The sequence below is a fragment of the Oncorhynchus gorbuscha genome, unplaced genomic scaffold, assembly GCF_021184085.1.
Source record: "Oncorhynchus gorbuscha isolate QuinsamMale2020 ecotype Even-year unplaced genomic scaffold, OgorEven_v1.0 Un_scaffold_1122, whole genome shotgun sequence".
In the NCBI taxonomy this organism is placed as follows: domain Eukaryota; kingdom Metazoa; phylum Chordata; class Actinopteri; order Salmoniformes; family Salmonidae; genus Oncorhynchus; species Oncorhynchus gorbuscha.
Window position 1 is genome coordinate 96,343 of NW_025745996.1, and position 16,158 is coordinate 112,500.

Below are 16,158 nucleotides of genomic sequence, written 5' to 3' on the forward strand. Positions count from 1 at the left end.
CTCTTTCTCCTTTGTTTCTCTGGACTCTGTGATTGTCCTCTTTCTCCTTTGTTTCTCTGGACTCTGAATGTCCTCTTTCTCCTTTGTTTCTCTGGACTCTGAATGTCCTCTTTCTCCTTTGTTTCTCTGGACTCTGAATGTCCTCTTTCTCCTTTGTTTCTCTGGACTCTGTGAATGTCCTCTTTCTCCTTTGTTTCTCTGGACTCTGTGAATGTCCTCTTTCTCCTTTGTTTCTCTGGACTCTGTGAATGTCCTCTTTCTCCTTTGTTTCTCTGGACTCTGTGAATGTCCTCTTTCTCCTTTGTTTCTCTGGACTCTGTGAATGTCCTCTTTCTCCTTTGTTTCTCTGGACTCTGTGAATGTCCTCTTTCTCCTTTGTTTCTCTGGACTCTGTGAATGTCCTCTTTCTCCTTTGTTTCTCTGGACTCTGTGAATGTACTCTTTCTCCTTTGTTTAACACTGGGTTCTCCAACTGCTGTCCGAGAGAGAGTCTGGGTGTGCAGGCTTTTGTTCCAGCCCTGCAGTAACAAAACTGAATCAGCGAATCATGGCCCGGACTGAAATACCTTCATTTGATTTATTTAAATTTGGTGTCTTAGTGAGGGGCTGGAAATAAAACCCTCCACAACCAGTATCTCCCCAGAACCAGAGACTATACTCACTAGTCGTTTCAGCTTGATGATTCAACACTGGTACTGTTAGTAGTGTAGTATTAGAATGGTTTGTATTGTGGGTTTTATTCTGGAATCTTCTGAGCTTCTCCAGACTGTTTTGTTTGGGGGGGGACCTGTTTTCGATGGTAAGGTTTTGTCTTGGGAACACATGGTCCTTCTGTAGCTCAGTTGGTAGAGCATGGCGCTTGTAACGCCAGGGTAGTGGGTTCGATCCCCGGGACCACCCATACGTAGAATGTGTGCACACATGACTGTAAGTCGCTTTGGATAAAAGTGTCTGCTAAATGGCATACATTATTATTATTATATTATTATATAACACATGAATAGTTAAGCCAGATACTGACACAATGACAGTTAAACAAGGTTTTGTCTTGAGAACACATTAATAGTTAAGTCCGATACTGACACAATGACAGTTAAACAAGGTTTTGTCTTGAGAACACATTAATAGTTAAGTCAGATACGGACACAATGACAGTTAAACAAGGTTTTGTCTTGAGAACACATTTTGATTTAAAATAAAATGAATAGCTGAATACTGAATACTGACACAATGACAGTATTACGGTACCTGTATATGCCCTTTAAGTCATTATCTGTCCCTCTGATTTGTGGACTTCCATTAAACACCAGCTCCAATCTACTAACAGACAGATAGTGTTTTACATCCTTGGTTGGTTATGGGGTCTAGACTTCCATTAACCACCAGCTCCAATCTACTAACAGACAGATAGTGTTTTATATCCTTGGTTGGTTATGGGGTCTAGACTTCCATTAAACACCAGCTCCAATCTACTAACAGGTGTTTTATATCCTTGGTTGGTTATGGGGTCTATACTTCCATTAACCACTAGCTCCAATCCACTAACAGGTGTTTTATATCCTTGGTTGGTTATGGGGTCTATACTTCCATTAACCACCAGCTCCAATCTACTAACAGGTGTTTTATATCCTTGGTTGGTTATGGGGTCTATACTTCCATTAACCACCAGCTCCAATCTACTAACAGGTGTTTTATATCCTTGGTTGGTTATGGGGTCTATACTTCCATTAACCACTAGCTCCAATCTACTAACAGGTGTTTTACATCCTTGGTTGGTTATGGGGTCTATATTTCCATTAACCACCAGCTCCAATCTACTAACAGGTGTTTTATATCCTTGGTTGGTTATGGGGTCTAGACTTCCATTAACCACCAGCTCCAATCTACTAACAGGTGTTTTATATCCTTGGTTGGTTATGGGGTCTATACTTCCATTAAACACCAGCTCCAATCTACTAACAGACAGATAGTGTTTTATATCTTCGGTTGGTTATGGGGTCTATACTTCCATTAACCGCCAGCTCCAATCTACTAACAGACAGATAGTGTTTTACATCATTGGTTGGTTATGGGGTCTATACTTCCATTAACCACCAGCTCCAATCTACTAACAGGTGTTTTATATCCTTGGTTGGTTATGGGGTCTAGACTTCCATTAACCACCAGCTCCAATATACTAACAGGTGTTTTACATCCTTGGTTGGTTATGGGGTCTAGACTTCCATTAACCACCAGCTCCAATCTACTAACAGACAGATAGTGTTTTATATCCTTGGTTGGTTATGGGGTCTAGACTTCCATTAACCACCAGCTCCAATATACTAACAGGTGTTTTACATCCTTGGTTGGTTATGGGGTCTAGACTTCCATTAACCACCAGCTCCAATCTACTAACAGACAGATGGTGTTTTATATCCTTGGTTGGTTATGGGGTCTAGACTTCCATTAAACACCAGCTCCAATCTACTAACAGGTGTTTTACATCCTTGTTTGGTTATGGGGTCTATATTTCCATTAAACACCAGCTCCAATCTACTAACAGGTGTTTTATATCCTTGGTTGGTTATGGGGTCTATACTTCCATTAAACACCAGCTCCAATCTACTAACAGGTGTTTTATATCCTTGGTTGGTTATGGGGTCTATACTTCCATTAACCACCAGCTCCAATCTACTAACAGACAGATAGTGTTTTACATCCTTGGTTGGTTATGGGGTCTAGACTTCCATTAACCACCAGCTCCAATATACTAACAGGTGTTTTATATCCTTGGTTGGTTATGGGGTCTATACTTCTGTCTGAAACACAAGTCTTCTTTTTGCAAGTTTTAAAAATGTAATGTTTTTTTCCCAATGTGTCTTGTTTTGAGTCATGAAAAATAACATTCCGGTCGTTTCCGTTCATCAAGAAGGTTATTCATTTGTTGAATGGAGGTTCCAGTGTCATTTCACATTCAATGAACTACATTTACATAAGATTCTTTAATAAGACCATGTGTTGCCCAGCTCTTCATCCTGTACTGTGTGTTTAAGATTATTTAATAAGACCATGTATTGCCCAGCCCTTCATCCTGTACTGTGTGTTTTAGATTATTTAATAAGACCATGTATTGCCCAGCCCTTCATCCTGTACTGTGTGTTTTTAGATGTGATTATTAATCTGTTTGGCTGACACATCTAGATAAAAACACCTCTGCTGCTAGGCAACCACTGGACACAAAGACCTTGAGTTATCCATGGACACGAACACGGTCCTGAAGGCAGTCGGGCTCCTACATAACACTAGGAGAGAGGGACAGTTTCAATATTCATAACACTAGGGGAGAGGGAGGGAGGGACTGTTTCAATATTCCTACTATTCATAACACTATTCTCCTTGTGGGGGGGTTTCCTTTACTGTGTAATTGGTGGCGTTGGCCTATAGATGGTCAAGCAGTAAGCAAACATATATTAATGTTGTGATTAGCATACAGACTCAGCAGTGGTGTCGTTGTGGCTGTATACCGTACACTCCTTAATCCCCACAATGCATTTCAAAGTAGTGTAGTGGAGGTTAAACACTGGGTCAATTAATACGGCTGATGGGAACAAACCAGAACGTTTTGGTTTAAAATGCTGGGATCATGACTGGGATTATCAACAACTATCATGGGTTGTTAATATGACTGGGATTATCAACAACTAGCATGGGTTGTTATAATGACTGGGATTATCAACAACTAGCATGGGTTGTTAATATGACTGGGATTATCAACAACTAGCATGGGTTGTTAATATGACTGGGATTATCAACAACTATCATGGGTTGTTATAATGACTGGGATTATCAACAACTATCATGGGTTGTTAATATGACTGGGATTATCAACAACTATCATGGGTTGTTAATATGACTGGGATTATCAACAACTAGCATGGGTTGTTAATATGACTGGGATTATCAACAACTATCATGGGTTGTTAATATGACTGGGATTATCAACAACTATCATGGGTTGTTAATATGACTGGGATTATCAACAACTAGCATGGGTTGTTAATATGACTGGGATTATCAACAACTAGCATGGGTTGTTAATATGACTGGGATTATCAACAACTAGCATGGGTTGTTAATATGACTGGGATTATCAACAACTAGCATGGGTTGTTAACATGACTGGGATTATCAACAACTAGCATGGGTTGTTAATATGACTGGGATTATCAACAACTAGCATGGGTTGTTAATATGACTGGGATTATCAACAACTAGCATGGGTTGTTAATATGACTGGGATTATCAACAACTAGCATGGGTTGTTAATATGACTGGGATTATCAACAACTAGCATGGGTTGTTAATATGACTGGGATTATCAACAACTAGCATGGGTTGTTAATATGACTGGGATTATCAACAACTATCATGGGTTGTTAATATGACTGGGATTATCAACAACTATCATGGGTTGTTAATATGACTGGGATTATCAACAACTAGCATGGGTTGTTAATATGACTGGGATTATCAACAACTATCATGGGTTGTTAATATGACTGGGATTATCAACAACTAGCATGGGTTGTTAATATGACTGGGATTATCAACAACTAGCATGGGTTGTTAATATGACTGGGATTATCAACAACTAGCATGGGTTGTTAATATGACTGGGATTATCAACAACTAGCATGGGTTGTTAATATGACTGGGATTATCAACAACTAGCATGGGTTGTTAATATGACTGGGATTATCAACAACTAGCATGGGTTGTTAATATGACTAGGATTATCAACAACTAGCATGGGTTGTTAATATGACTGGGATTATCAACAACTAGCATGGGTTGTTAATATGACTGGGATTATCAACAACTATCATGGGATGCTAATATGACTGGGATTGTGCCTTTGGTTTCTTGACAATGAAAGAAAGTGTATGAAAACCAACAGAACTATATGTATCCACTATGAAACCATGTTGTCTTGTTCTATATGTATCCACTATGAAACCATGTTGTCTTGTTCTATGTGTATCCACTATGAAACCATGTTGTCTTGTTCTATATGTATCCACTATGAAACCATGTTGTCTTGTTCTATATGTATCCACTATGAAACCATGTTGTCTTGTTCTATATGTATCCACTATGAAACCATGTTGTCTTGTTCTATGTGTATTCACTATGAAACCATGTTGTCTTGTTCTATGTGTATCCACTATGAAACCATGTTGTCTTGTTCTATGTGTATCCACTATGAAACCATGTTGTCTTGTTCTATGTGTATCCACTTAGAAACCATGTTGTCTTGTTCTATGTGTATCCACTATGAAACCATGTTGTCTTGTTCTATATGTATCCACTATGAAACCATGTTGTCTTGTTCTATGTGTATCCACTATGAAACCATGTTGTCTTGTTCTATATGTATCCACTATGAAACCATGTTGTCTTGTTCTATATGTATCCACTATGAAACCATATTGTCTTGTTCTATGTGTATCCACTATGAAACCATGTTATCTTGTTCTATATGTATCCACTATGAAACCATGTTATCTTGTTCTATATGTATCCACTATGAAACCATGTTGTCTTGTTCTATATGTATCCACTATGAAACCATGTTGTCTTGTTCTATATGTATCCACTATGAAACCATGTTGTCTTGTTCTGTGTATCCACTATGAAACCATGTTGTCTTGTTCAAAGTGATTTAAGTACCAAACATCACCAGAAGCTCTGAATATTGTAATTCCAACACCCGTTGTGTTTATTAACTATGTCCCCGTGGTGTGTTTCAAAGCGATAAAGTATGACGCCGCGAAGGAGGAGCGTTACCAGCAGGAGGCCAAGCAGAAGGAGCTGCAGCGCATTGAGGAGGCGCTACTGATGGCTGCTCGCAGAGGTGAGGAGTTAAACTAGTGGACTGACATCACAGAGGTGAGGAGTTAAACTAGTGGACTGACATCACAGAGGTGAGGAGTTAAACTAGTGGACTGACATCACAGAGGTGAGGAGTTAAACTAGTAGACTGACATCACAGTGTGATAGTCTGATTTAGTCTGACCACTGCTCTCTCTCTCTACCTTGTCCTGCTGATGGTGTATCTAGTCTGACCACTGCTCTCTCTCTCTACCTTGTCCTGCTGATGGTGTATCTAGTCTGACCACTGCTCTCTCTCTCTACCTTGTCCTGCTGATGGTGTATCTAGTCTGACCACTGCTCTCTCTCTCTCTACCTTGTCCTGCTGATGGTGTATCTAGTCTGACCACTGCTCTCTCTCTCTACCTTGTGCTGCTGATGGTGTATCTAGTCTGACCACTGCTCTCTCTCTCTCTACCTTGTCCTGCTGATGGTGTATCTAGTCTGACCACTGCTCTCTCTCTCTCTACCTTGTGCTGCTCACCTCACGGGACACGTAGACTCTCAGACGGGAGAGCTGCTGTTTAATCTGGAAAGTGTTGTGTATAAGGAGCCTCAGCATGGTAGGTTCTGTTCTGTAGTGGACCAGTCAGGCATTAGGTTCTGTTCTGTAGTGGACCAGTCAGGCATTAGGTTCTGTTCTGTAGTGGACCAGCCAGGCATTAGGTTCTGTTCTGTAGTGGACCAGTCAGGCAGTAGGTTCTGTTCTGTAGTGGACCAGTCAGGCAGTAGGTTCTGTTCTGTAGTGGACCAGTCAGGCATTAGGTTCTGTTCTGTAGTGGACCAGTCAGGCATTAGGTTCTGTTCTGTAGTGGACCAGCCAGGCATTAGGTTCTGTTCTGTAGTGGACCAGCCAGGCATTAGGTTCTGTTCTGTAGTGGACCAGCCAGGCATTAGGTTCTGTTCTGTAGTGGACCAGTCAGGCATTAGGTTCTGTTCTGTAGTGGACCAGCCAGGCATTAGGTTCTGTTCTGTAGTGGACCAGTCAGGCATTAGGTTCTGTTCTGTAGTGGACCAGCCAGGCATTAGGTTCTGTTCTGTAGTGGACCAGTCAGGCATTAGGTTCTGTTCTGTAGTGGTCCAGTCAGGCATTAGGTTCTGTTCTGTAGTGGACCAGTCAGGCATTAGGTTCTGTTCTGTAGTGGACCAGTCAGGCATTAGGTTCTGTTCTGTAGTGGACCAGCCAGGCATTAGGTTCTGTTCTGTAGTGGACCAGCCAGGCATTAGGTTCTGTTCTGTAGTGGACCAGTCAGGCATTAGGTTCTGTTCTGTAGTGGACCAGCCAGGCATTAGGTTCTGTTCTGTAGTGGACCAGTCAGGCATTAGGTTCTGTTCTGTAGTGGACCAGCCAGGCATTAGGTTCTGTTCTGTAGTGGACCAGTCAGGCATTAGGTTCTGTTCTGTAGTGGACCAGCCAGGCATTAGGTTCTGTTCTGTAGTGGACCAGTCAGGCATTAGGTTCTGTTCTGTAGTGGACCAGCCAGGCATTAGGTTCTGTTCTGTAGTGGACCAGTCAGCATTAGGTTCTGTTCTGTAGTGGACCAGTCAGGCATTAGGTTCTGTTCTGTAGTGGACCAGCCAGGCATTAGGTTCTGTTCTGTAGTGGACCAGTCAGGCATTAGGTTCTGTTCTGTAGTGGACCAGCCAGGCATTGGGTTCTGTTCTGTAGTGGACCAGTCAGGTATTAGGTTTTATACTGTAGTGGACCAGCTAGGCATTAGGTTCTGTTCTGTAGTGGACCAGCCAGGCATGAGGTTCTGTTCTGTTCTGTAGTGGACCAGCCAGGCATTAGGTTCTGTTCTGTAGTGGACCAGCCAGGCATTAGGTTCTATAATGTAGTGGACCAGCCAGGCATTAGGTTCTATAATGTAGTGGACCAGCCAGGCATTAGGTTCTGTTCTGTAGTGGACCAGCCAGGCATTAGGTTCTGTTCTGTAGTGGACCAGCCAGGCATTAGGTTCTGTTCTGTAGTGGACCAGCCAGGCATTGGGTTCTGTTCTGTAGTGGACCAGTCAGGTATTAGGTTTTATACTGTAGTGGACCAGCTAGGCATTAGGTTCTGTTCTGTAGTGGACCAGCCAGGCATGAGGTTCTGTTCTGTTCTGTAGTGGACCAGCTAGGCATTAGGTTCTGTTCTGTAGTGGACCAGCCAGGCATTAGGTTCTGTTCTGTAGTGGACCAGCCAGGCATTAGGTTCTATAATGTAGTGGACCAGCCAGGCATTAGGTTCTGTTCAGTAGTGGACCAGCCAGGCATTAGGTTCTATAATGTAGTGGACCAGTCAGGCATTAGGTTCTGTTCTGTAGGGGACCAGTCAGGCATTAGGTTCTGTTCTGTAGTGGACCAGCCAGGCATTAGGTTCTGTTCTGTAGGGTACCAGTCAGGCATTAGGTTCTGTTCTGTAGGGGACCAGTCAGGCATTAGGTTCTGTTCTGTAGTGGACCAGCCAGGCATTAGGTTCTGTTCTGTAGTGTAGTGGACCAGCCAGGCATTAGGTTCTGTTCTGTAGTGGACCAGTCAGGCATTAGGTTCTGTTCTGTAGTGGACCAGTCAGGCATTAGGTTCTGTTCTGTAGTGGACCAGCCAGGCATTAGGTTCTGTTCTGTAGTGGACCAGCCAGGCATTAGGTTCTGTTCTGTAGTGGGCCAGTCAGGCAACCTGGTTGTCACTGTTGTTCTCTTTGTCTTCAACCCATTCTGCATGCTCTGATGTCTGGTTGTCATTGTTGTTTTCTTTGTCTTCAACCTATTCTGCATGCTCTGATGTCTGGTTGTCATTGTTGTTATCTTTGTCTTCAACCTATTCTGCATGCTCTGATGTCTGGTTGTCACTGTTGTTTTCTTTGTCTTCAACCCATTCTGCATGCTCTGATGTCTGGTTGTCATTGTTGTTTTCTTTGTCTTCAACCCATTCTGCATGCTCTGATGTCTGGTTGTCATTGTTGTTTTCTTTGTCTTCAACCTATTCTGCATGCTCTGATGTCTGGTTGTCATTGTTGTTATCTTTGTCTTCAACCTATTCTGCATGCTCTGATGTCTGGTTGTCACTGTTGTTTTCTTTGTCTTCAACCCATTCTGCATGCTCTGATGTCTGGTTGTCATTGTTGTTATCTTTGTCTTCAACCTATTCTGCATGCTCTGATGTCTGGTTGTCACTGTTGTTTTCTTTGTCTTCAACCCATTCTGCATGCTCTGATGTCTGGTTGTCACTGTTGTTATCTTTTGTCTTCAACCCATTCTGCATGCTCTGATGTCTGGTTGTCACTGTTGTTATCTTTTGTCTTCAACCCATTCTGCATGCTCTGATGTCTGGTTGTCATTGTTGTTTTCTTTGTCTTCAACCTATTCTGCATGCTCTGATGTCTGGTTGTCATTGTTGTTATCTTTGTCTTCAACCCATTCTGCATGCTCTGATGTCTGGTTGTCATTGTTGTTTTCTTTGTCTTCAACCTATTCTGCATGCTCTGATGTCTGGTTGTCATTGTTGTTTTCTTTGTCTTCAACCTATTCTGCATGCTCTGATGTCTGGTTGTCATTGTTGTTTTCTTTGTCTTCAACCCATTCTGCATGCTCTGATGTCTGGTTGTCATTGTTGTTATCTTTGTCTTCAACCCATTCTGCATGCTCTGATGTCTGGTTGTCATTGTTGTTTTCTTTGTCTTCAACCTATTCTGCATGCTCTGATGTCTGGTTGTCATTGTTGTTTTCTTTGTCTTCAACCTATTCTGCATGCTCTGATGTCTGGTTGTCATTGTTGTTTTCTTTGTCTTCAACCTATTCTGCATGCTCTGATGTCTGGTTGTCATTGTTGTTTTCTTTGTCTTCAACCTATTCTGCATGCTCTGATGTCTGGTTGTCACTGTTGTTTTCTTTGTCTTCAACCCATTCTGCATGCTCTGATGTCTGGTTGTCATTGTTGTTTTCTTTGTCTTCAACCTATTCTGCATGCTCTGATGTCTGGTTGTCATTGTTGTTTTCTTTGTCTTCAACCCATTCTGCATGCTCTGATGTCTGGTTGTCATTGTTGTTTTCTTTGTCTTCAACCTATTCTGCATGCTCTGATGTCTGGTTGTCATTGTTGTTTTCTTTGTCTTCAACCCATTCTGCATGCTCTGATGTCTGGTTGTCATTGTTGTTATCTTTGTCTTCAACCCATTCTGCATGCTCTGATGTCTGGTTGTCATTGTTGTTATCTTTGTCTTCAACCCATTCTGCATGCTCTGATGTCTGGTTGTCATGTCACTGTTGCACTGACTCTCCACTAACAGCTCTTCCTCTTCCTCTTCCTCTGTTAATGCTGCGTTAATCATCAAGGATTTAAGATAAAAAAACACAAAAAAGGCTTTAAGAGTCTAAAATCTTTAAAACGCCATGAAAACAAACAAGGTGGGTACGTGTGTGTTGCGTGATTGTGATCGTCAATGTGATTGTGTGTTGTGACAGTAGTTTTGACCAAAATACATGATCTTAAATCTTCCAAAGCTGCCTGAGTAGCTTGTTCTGTTCATTATCAGCTGCCTGAGTAGCTTGTTCTGGTCATTATCAGCTGCCTGAGTAGCTTGTTCTGGTCATTATCAGCTGCCTGAGTAGCTTGTTCTGTTCATTATCAGCTGCCTGAGTAGCTTGTTCTGGTCATTATCAGCTGCCTGAGTAGCTTGTTCTGTTCATTATCAGCTGCCTGAGTAGCTTGTTCTGGTCATTATCAGCTGCCTGAGTAGCTTGTTCTGGTCATTATCAGCTGCCTGAGTAGCTTGTTCTGGTCATTATCAGCTGCCTGAGTAGCTTGTCCTGGTCATTATCAGCTGCCTGAGTAGCTTGTCCTGGTCATTATCAGCTGCCTGAGTAGCTTGTCCTGGTCATTATCAGCTGCCTGAGTAGCTTGTTCTGGTCATTATCAGCTGCCTGAGTAGCTTGTTCTGGTCATTATCAGCTGCCTGAGTAGCTTGTCCTGGTCATTATCAGCTGCCTGAGTAGCTTGTTCTGTTCATTATCAGCTGCCTGAGTAGATTGTTCTGTTCATTATCAGCTGCCTGAGTAGCTTGTTCTGGTCATTATCAGCTGCCTGAGTAGCTTGTTCTGGTCATTATCAGCTGCCTGAGTAGCTTGTTCTGGTCATTTCAGAAAAGCCTCAGAAAGATGAGAAGAAGGACACGTTTGCTGAGAAGCTGGCCACGCAAGTCATCAAGAACCTGCAAGTCAAGATCACCAGCATCCATATCAGATATGAGGACGATGTTAGTTTCTAGAGCTGGGGGACAATACTCCTCCTCTCACAGCCTCCTATCTCTTTCTCTCCTTTCCTCACCTCCTATATCCTTTCCTCACCTCCTTTCACCTCCTTTCATCTTCTCTCCTCATCTTTCCTCATCTCCTTTCCTCACCTCTCTTTTTTTCCTCCTCACCTCATATCCTTGTCTCCTTCCCTCATCTCCTCTCATCACTGGCTCTCCTTGTCTCCTGAACTCCTCTCCTCACCTCCTCTCCTTGTCTCTTTTCCTTCCTCATTTCCTCACCTCATCTCCTAGTCTCCTTTCCTCACCTCTTCTCTCCTTGTCTCGTTACCGCCATCACTTACTGTTCTTGTCTGTTTTCGTCATCTCTCCTTGTCTCATTTCCTCACATCCTTTCCTAGTACTTCCTGTCTCCCAGTGCACTATGGGAAGTTGTGTGATTGTCTCTGTGGTTTGTGTGTTCCAGATATTAGACCCCCAGCAGCCCCTCTCTATGGGAGTCACCCTGGCTGAGCTGAGTCTACAGGTACACACACACACACACACACACTGGTCGACAAGATGTGACGAGTCTTTCTGATATCAGTCATTCTGCTCGTTCATTTTGTCTTGTGATTTTGTTCGTAGACGACCGATGAGAACTGGAAGTCGTGTATTCTGAACGAGGCAGCCAGGATCATCTACAAGGTAACAGCCGGTTTGGGGGAGCGTTAAATTTAATACATGTTGATGTGATCTCTCGTCATTCTGCTCCAAGGTAACACTGCCACTGTGGTAACACAGTCTGTAGCTCATACAGCTCATTCATGGAAGGCCTGACAGATTTCAGGGCAAAGCTGTGCTGTATGTTGTTGATTTGTAATGTTGGGGTGACATTGTTGATATGACCCAGTGCCCAGTTGACTTCCTGTCCTCTCTCTGTTGACTTCCTGTCCTCTCTCTGTTGACTTCCTGTCCTCTCTCTGTTGACTTCCTGTCCTCTCTCTGTTGACTTCCTGTCCTCTCTCTGTTGACTTCCTGTCCTCTCTCTGTTGACTTCCTGTCCTCTCTCTGTTGACTTCCTGTCCTCTCTCTGTTGACTTCCTGTCCTCTCTCTGTTGACTTCCTGTCCTCGCTCTGTTGACTTCCTGTCCTCGCTCTGTTGACTTCCTGTCCTCGCTCTGTTGACTTCCTGTCCTCGCTCTGTTGACTTCCTGTCCTCGCTCTGTTGACTTCCTGTCCTCGCTCTGTTGACTTCCTGTCCTCGCTCTGTTGACTTCCTGTCCTCGCTCTGTTGACTTCCTGTCCACTCTCTGTTGACTTCATGTCCTCTCTCTGTTGACTTCCTGTCCACTCTCTGTTGACTTCCTGTCCTCTCTCTGTTGACTTCCTGTCCTCTCTCTGTTGACTTCATGTCCTCTCTCTGTTGACTTCCTGTCCTCTCTCTGTTGACTTCCTGTCCTCTCTCTGTTGACTTCCTGTCCTCTCTCTGTTGACTTCCTGTCCTCTCTCTGTTGACTTCCTGTCCTCTCTCTGTTGACTTCCTGTCCTCTCTCTGTTTCCAGCTGGGCCGTTTGGAATGTCTGTGCGCCTACTGGAACGTCAACAGTCCCATCTTCTATAAAGGCTCCTGGGAAGAGATACTGGTAATTAACCTCTCTGTCTTTATCAGGAAGAGATACTGGTAATTAACCTCTCTGTCTTTATCAGGAAGAGATACTGGTAATTAACCTCTCTGTCTTTATCAGGAAGAGATACTGGTAATTAACCTCTCTGTCTTTATCAGGAAGAGATACTGGTAATTAACCTCTCTGTCTTTATCAGGAAGAGATACTGGTAATTGTCTCCAGTGGGGTGTGGTCATCTTGTCTCCAGTGTGGTCTGATCATATTGTCTCCAGTGGGGTCTGATCATATTGTCTCCAGTGGGGTTGTCTCCAGTGGGGTGTGGTCATATTGTCTCCAGTGGGGTGTGGTCATATTGTCTCCAGTGGGGTGTGGTCATATTGTCTCCAGTGGGGTGTGGTCATATTGTCTCTAGTGGGGTCTGATCACATTGCCTCCAGTGGGGTGTGGTCATATTGTCTCCAGTGGGGTGTGGTCATATTGTCTCCAGTGGGGTGTGGTCATATTGTCTCCAGTGGGGTGTGGTCATATTGTCTCCAGTGGGGTGTGGTCATATTGTCTCCAGTGGGGTGTGGTCATATTGTCTCCAGTGGGGTGTGGTCATATTGTCTCCAGTGGGGTGTGGTCATATTGTCTCCAGTGGGGTGTGGTCATATTGTCTCCAGTGGGGTCTGATCATATTGTCTCCAGTGGGGTGTGGTCATATTGTCTCCAGTGGGGTCTGATCACATTGTCTCCAGTGGGGTGTGGTCATATTGTCTCCAGTGGGGTCTGATCATATTGTCTCCAGTGGGGTGTGGTCTGATCATATTGTCTCCAGTGGGGTGTGGTCTCATCATATTGTCTCCAGTGGGGTCTGATCATATTGTCTCCAGTGGGGTCTGATCATATTGTCCTCATGATTGATGAATCCCTTACCTGGGATCAGGTCTTCTCTCTGTGTGTGTGATCTGTGATGGACTGCTCAGGTCTTCTCTAGGTGTGTGTGATCTGTGATGGACTGCTCAGGTCTTCTCTAGGTGTGTGTTATCTGTGATGGACTGCTCAGGTCTTCTCTAGGTGTGTGTTATCTGTGATGGACTGCTCAGGTCTTCTCTCGGTGTGTGTTATCTGTGATGGACTGCTCAGGTCTTCTCTAGGTGTGTGTTATCTGTGATGGACTGCTCAGGTCTTCTCTAGGTGTGTGTTATCTGTGATGGACTGCTCAGGTCTTCTCTCGGTGTGTGTTATCTGTGATGGACTGCTCAGGTCTTCTCTCGGTGTGTGTTATCTGTGATGGAATGCTCAGGTCTTCTCTAGGTGTGTGTTATCTGTGATGGAATGCTCAGGTCTTCTCTAGGTGTGTGTTATCTGTGATGGACTGCTCAGGTCTTCTCTAGGTGTGTGTGATCTGTGATGGACTGCTCAGGTCTTCTCTAGGTGTGTGTTATCTGTGATGGACTGCTCAGGTCTTCTCTCGGTGTGTGTTATCTGTGATGGACTGCTCAGGTCTTCTCTCGGTGTGTGTTATCTGTGATGGACTGCTCAGGTCTTCTCTAGGTGTGTGTTATCTGTGATGGACTGCTCAGGTCTTCTCTCGGTGTGTGTTATCTGTGATGGACTGCTCAGGTCTTCTCTAGGTGTCTGTGTGTACTGTTGCTGGTCATGCAGAGTAAACACAGGCACATCACGGATAAACGGATCAATGTCTTTCCTCAGCTCTGCAGACAGCATAATTGGTGCTGGCTGGTAGTTGCCTCAGGTTGAGAAGCATTATTACGAGGTGTGTGTGGTGTGTGTGTGTGTGTGTGTGTGTGTGTGTGTGTGTGTGTGTGTGTGTGTGTGTGTGTGTGTGTGTGTGATGTAGCCGTCTGACGTTCCCTCATCTGGAATGAAGTGTAACTAAGTCAGTGTTTCCGTCAGCTATTCTCATGTCTGAATCAGAGTACCACTGCATCCGTCCAGCCACATGTCTGAATCAGAGTAGCACTGCATCCACTCAGCCACATGTCTGAATCAGAGTAGCACTGCATCCACTCAGCTACATGTCTGAATCAGAGTAGCACTGCATCCACTCAGCCACATGTCTGAATCAGAGTAGCACTGCATCCACTCAGCCACATGTCTGAATCAGAGTAGCACTGCATCCACTCAGCTACATGTCTGAATCAGAGTAGCACTGCATCCACTCAGCCACATGTCTGAATCAGAGTAGCACTGCATCCACTCAGCCACATGTCTGAATCAGAGTAGCACTGCATCCACTCAGCCACATGTCTGAATCAGAGTAGCACTGCATCCACTCAGCCACATGTCTGAATCAGAGTAGCACTGCATCCACTCAGCCACATGTCTGAATCAGAGTAGCACTGCATCCACTCAGCTACATGTCTGAATCAGAGTAGCACTGCATCCACTCAGCCACATGTCTGAATCAGAGTAGCACTGCATCCACTCAGCTACATGTCTGAATCAGAGTAGCACTGCATCCACTCAGCCACATGTCTGAATCAGAGTAGCACTGCATCCACTCAGCTACATGTCTGAATCAGAGTAGCACTGCATCCGTCCAGCCACATGTCTGAATCAGAGTAGCACTGCATCCACTCAGCCACATGTCTGAATCAGAGTAGCACTGCATCCACTCAGCTACATGTCTGAATCAGAGTAGCACTGCATCCACTCAGCTACATGTCTGAATCAGAGTAGCACTGCATCCACTCAGCTACATGTCTGAATCAGAGTAGCACTGCATCCACTCAGCCACATGTCTGAATCAGAGTAGCACTGCATCCACTCAGCTACATGTCTGAATCAGAGTAGCACTGCATCCACTCAGCCACATGTCTGAATCAGAGTAGCACTGCATCCACTCAGCTACATGTCTGAATCAGAGTAGCACTGCATCCACTCAGCCACATGTCTGAATCAGAGTAGCACTGCATCCACTCAGCTACATGTCTGAATCAGAGTAGCACTGCATCCACTCAGCCACATGTCTGAATCAGAGTAGCACTGCATCCACTCAGCTACATGTCTGAATCAGAGTAGCACTGCATCCGTCCAGCCACATGTCTGAATCAGAGTAGCACTGCATCCACTCAGCCACATGTCTGAATCAGAGTAGCACTGCATCCACTCAGCTACATGTCTGAATCAGAGTAGCACTGCATCCACTCAGCTACATGTCTGAATCAGAGTAGCACTGCATCCACTCAGCTACATGTCTGAATCAGAGTAGCACTGCATCCACTCAGCCACATGTCTGAATCAGAGTAGCACTGCATCCACTCAGCTACATGTCTGAATCAGAGTAGCACTGCATCCACTCAGCCACATGTCTGAATCAGAGTAGCACTGCATCCACTCAGCTACATGTCTGAATCAGAGTAGCACTGCATCCACTCAGCTACATGTCTGAATCAGAGTAGCACT

General features: G+C 44.2%; 1 protein-coding gene across 1 annotated transcript in view; it reads left to right on the forward strand.

Annotated features, from left to right (window-relative positions):
* Positions 1 to 16,158, forward strand: part of LOC124021468 (vacuolar protein sorting-associated protein 13C-like) — an 80,012-nt gene that overhangs the window by 20,002 nt on the left and 43,852 nt on the right. The window contains exons 6-10 of the mRNA XM_046336664.1: positions 5,792 to 5,893; positions 11,031 to 11,143; positions 11,607 to 11,666; positions 11,768 to 11,827; positions 12,685 to 12,765. Coding sequence (XP_046192620.1) covers positions 5,792 to 5,893; positions 11,031 to 11,143; positions 11,607 to 11,666; positions 11,768 to 11,827; positions 12,685 to 12,765 — 416 coding nt within the window. The remainder of the gene's footprint in view (positions 1 to 5,791; positions 5,894 to 11,030; positions 11,144 to 11,606; positions 11,667 to 11,767; positions 11,828 to 12,684; positions 12,766 to 16,158) is intronic.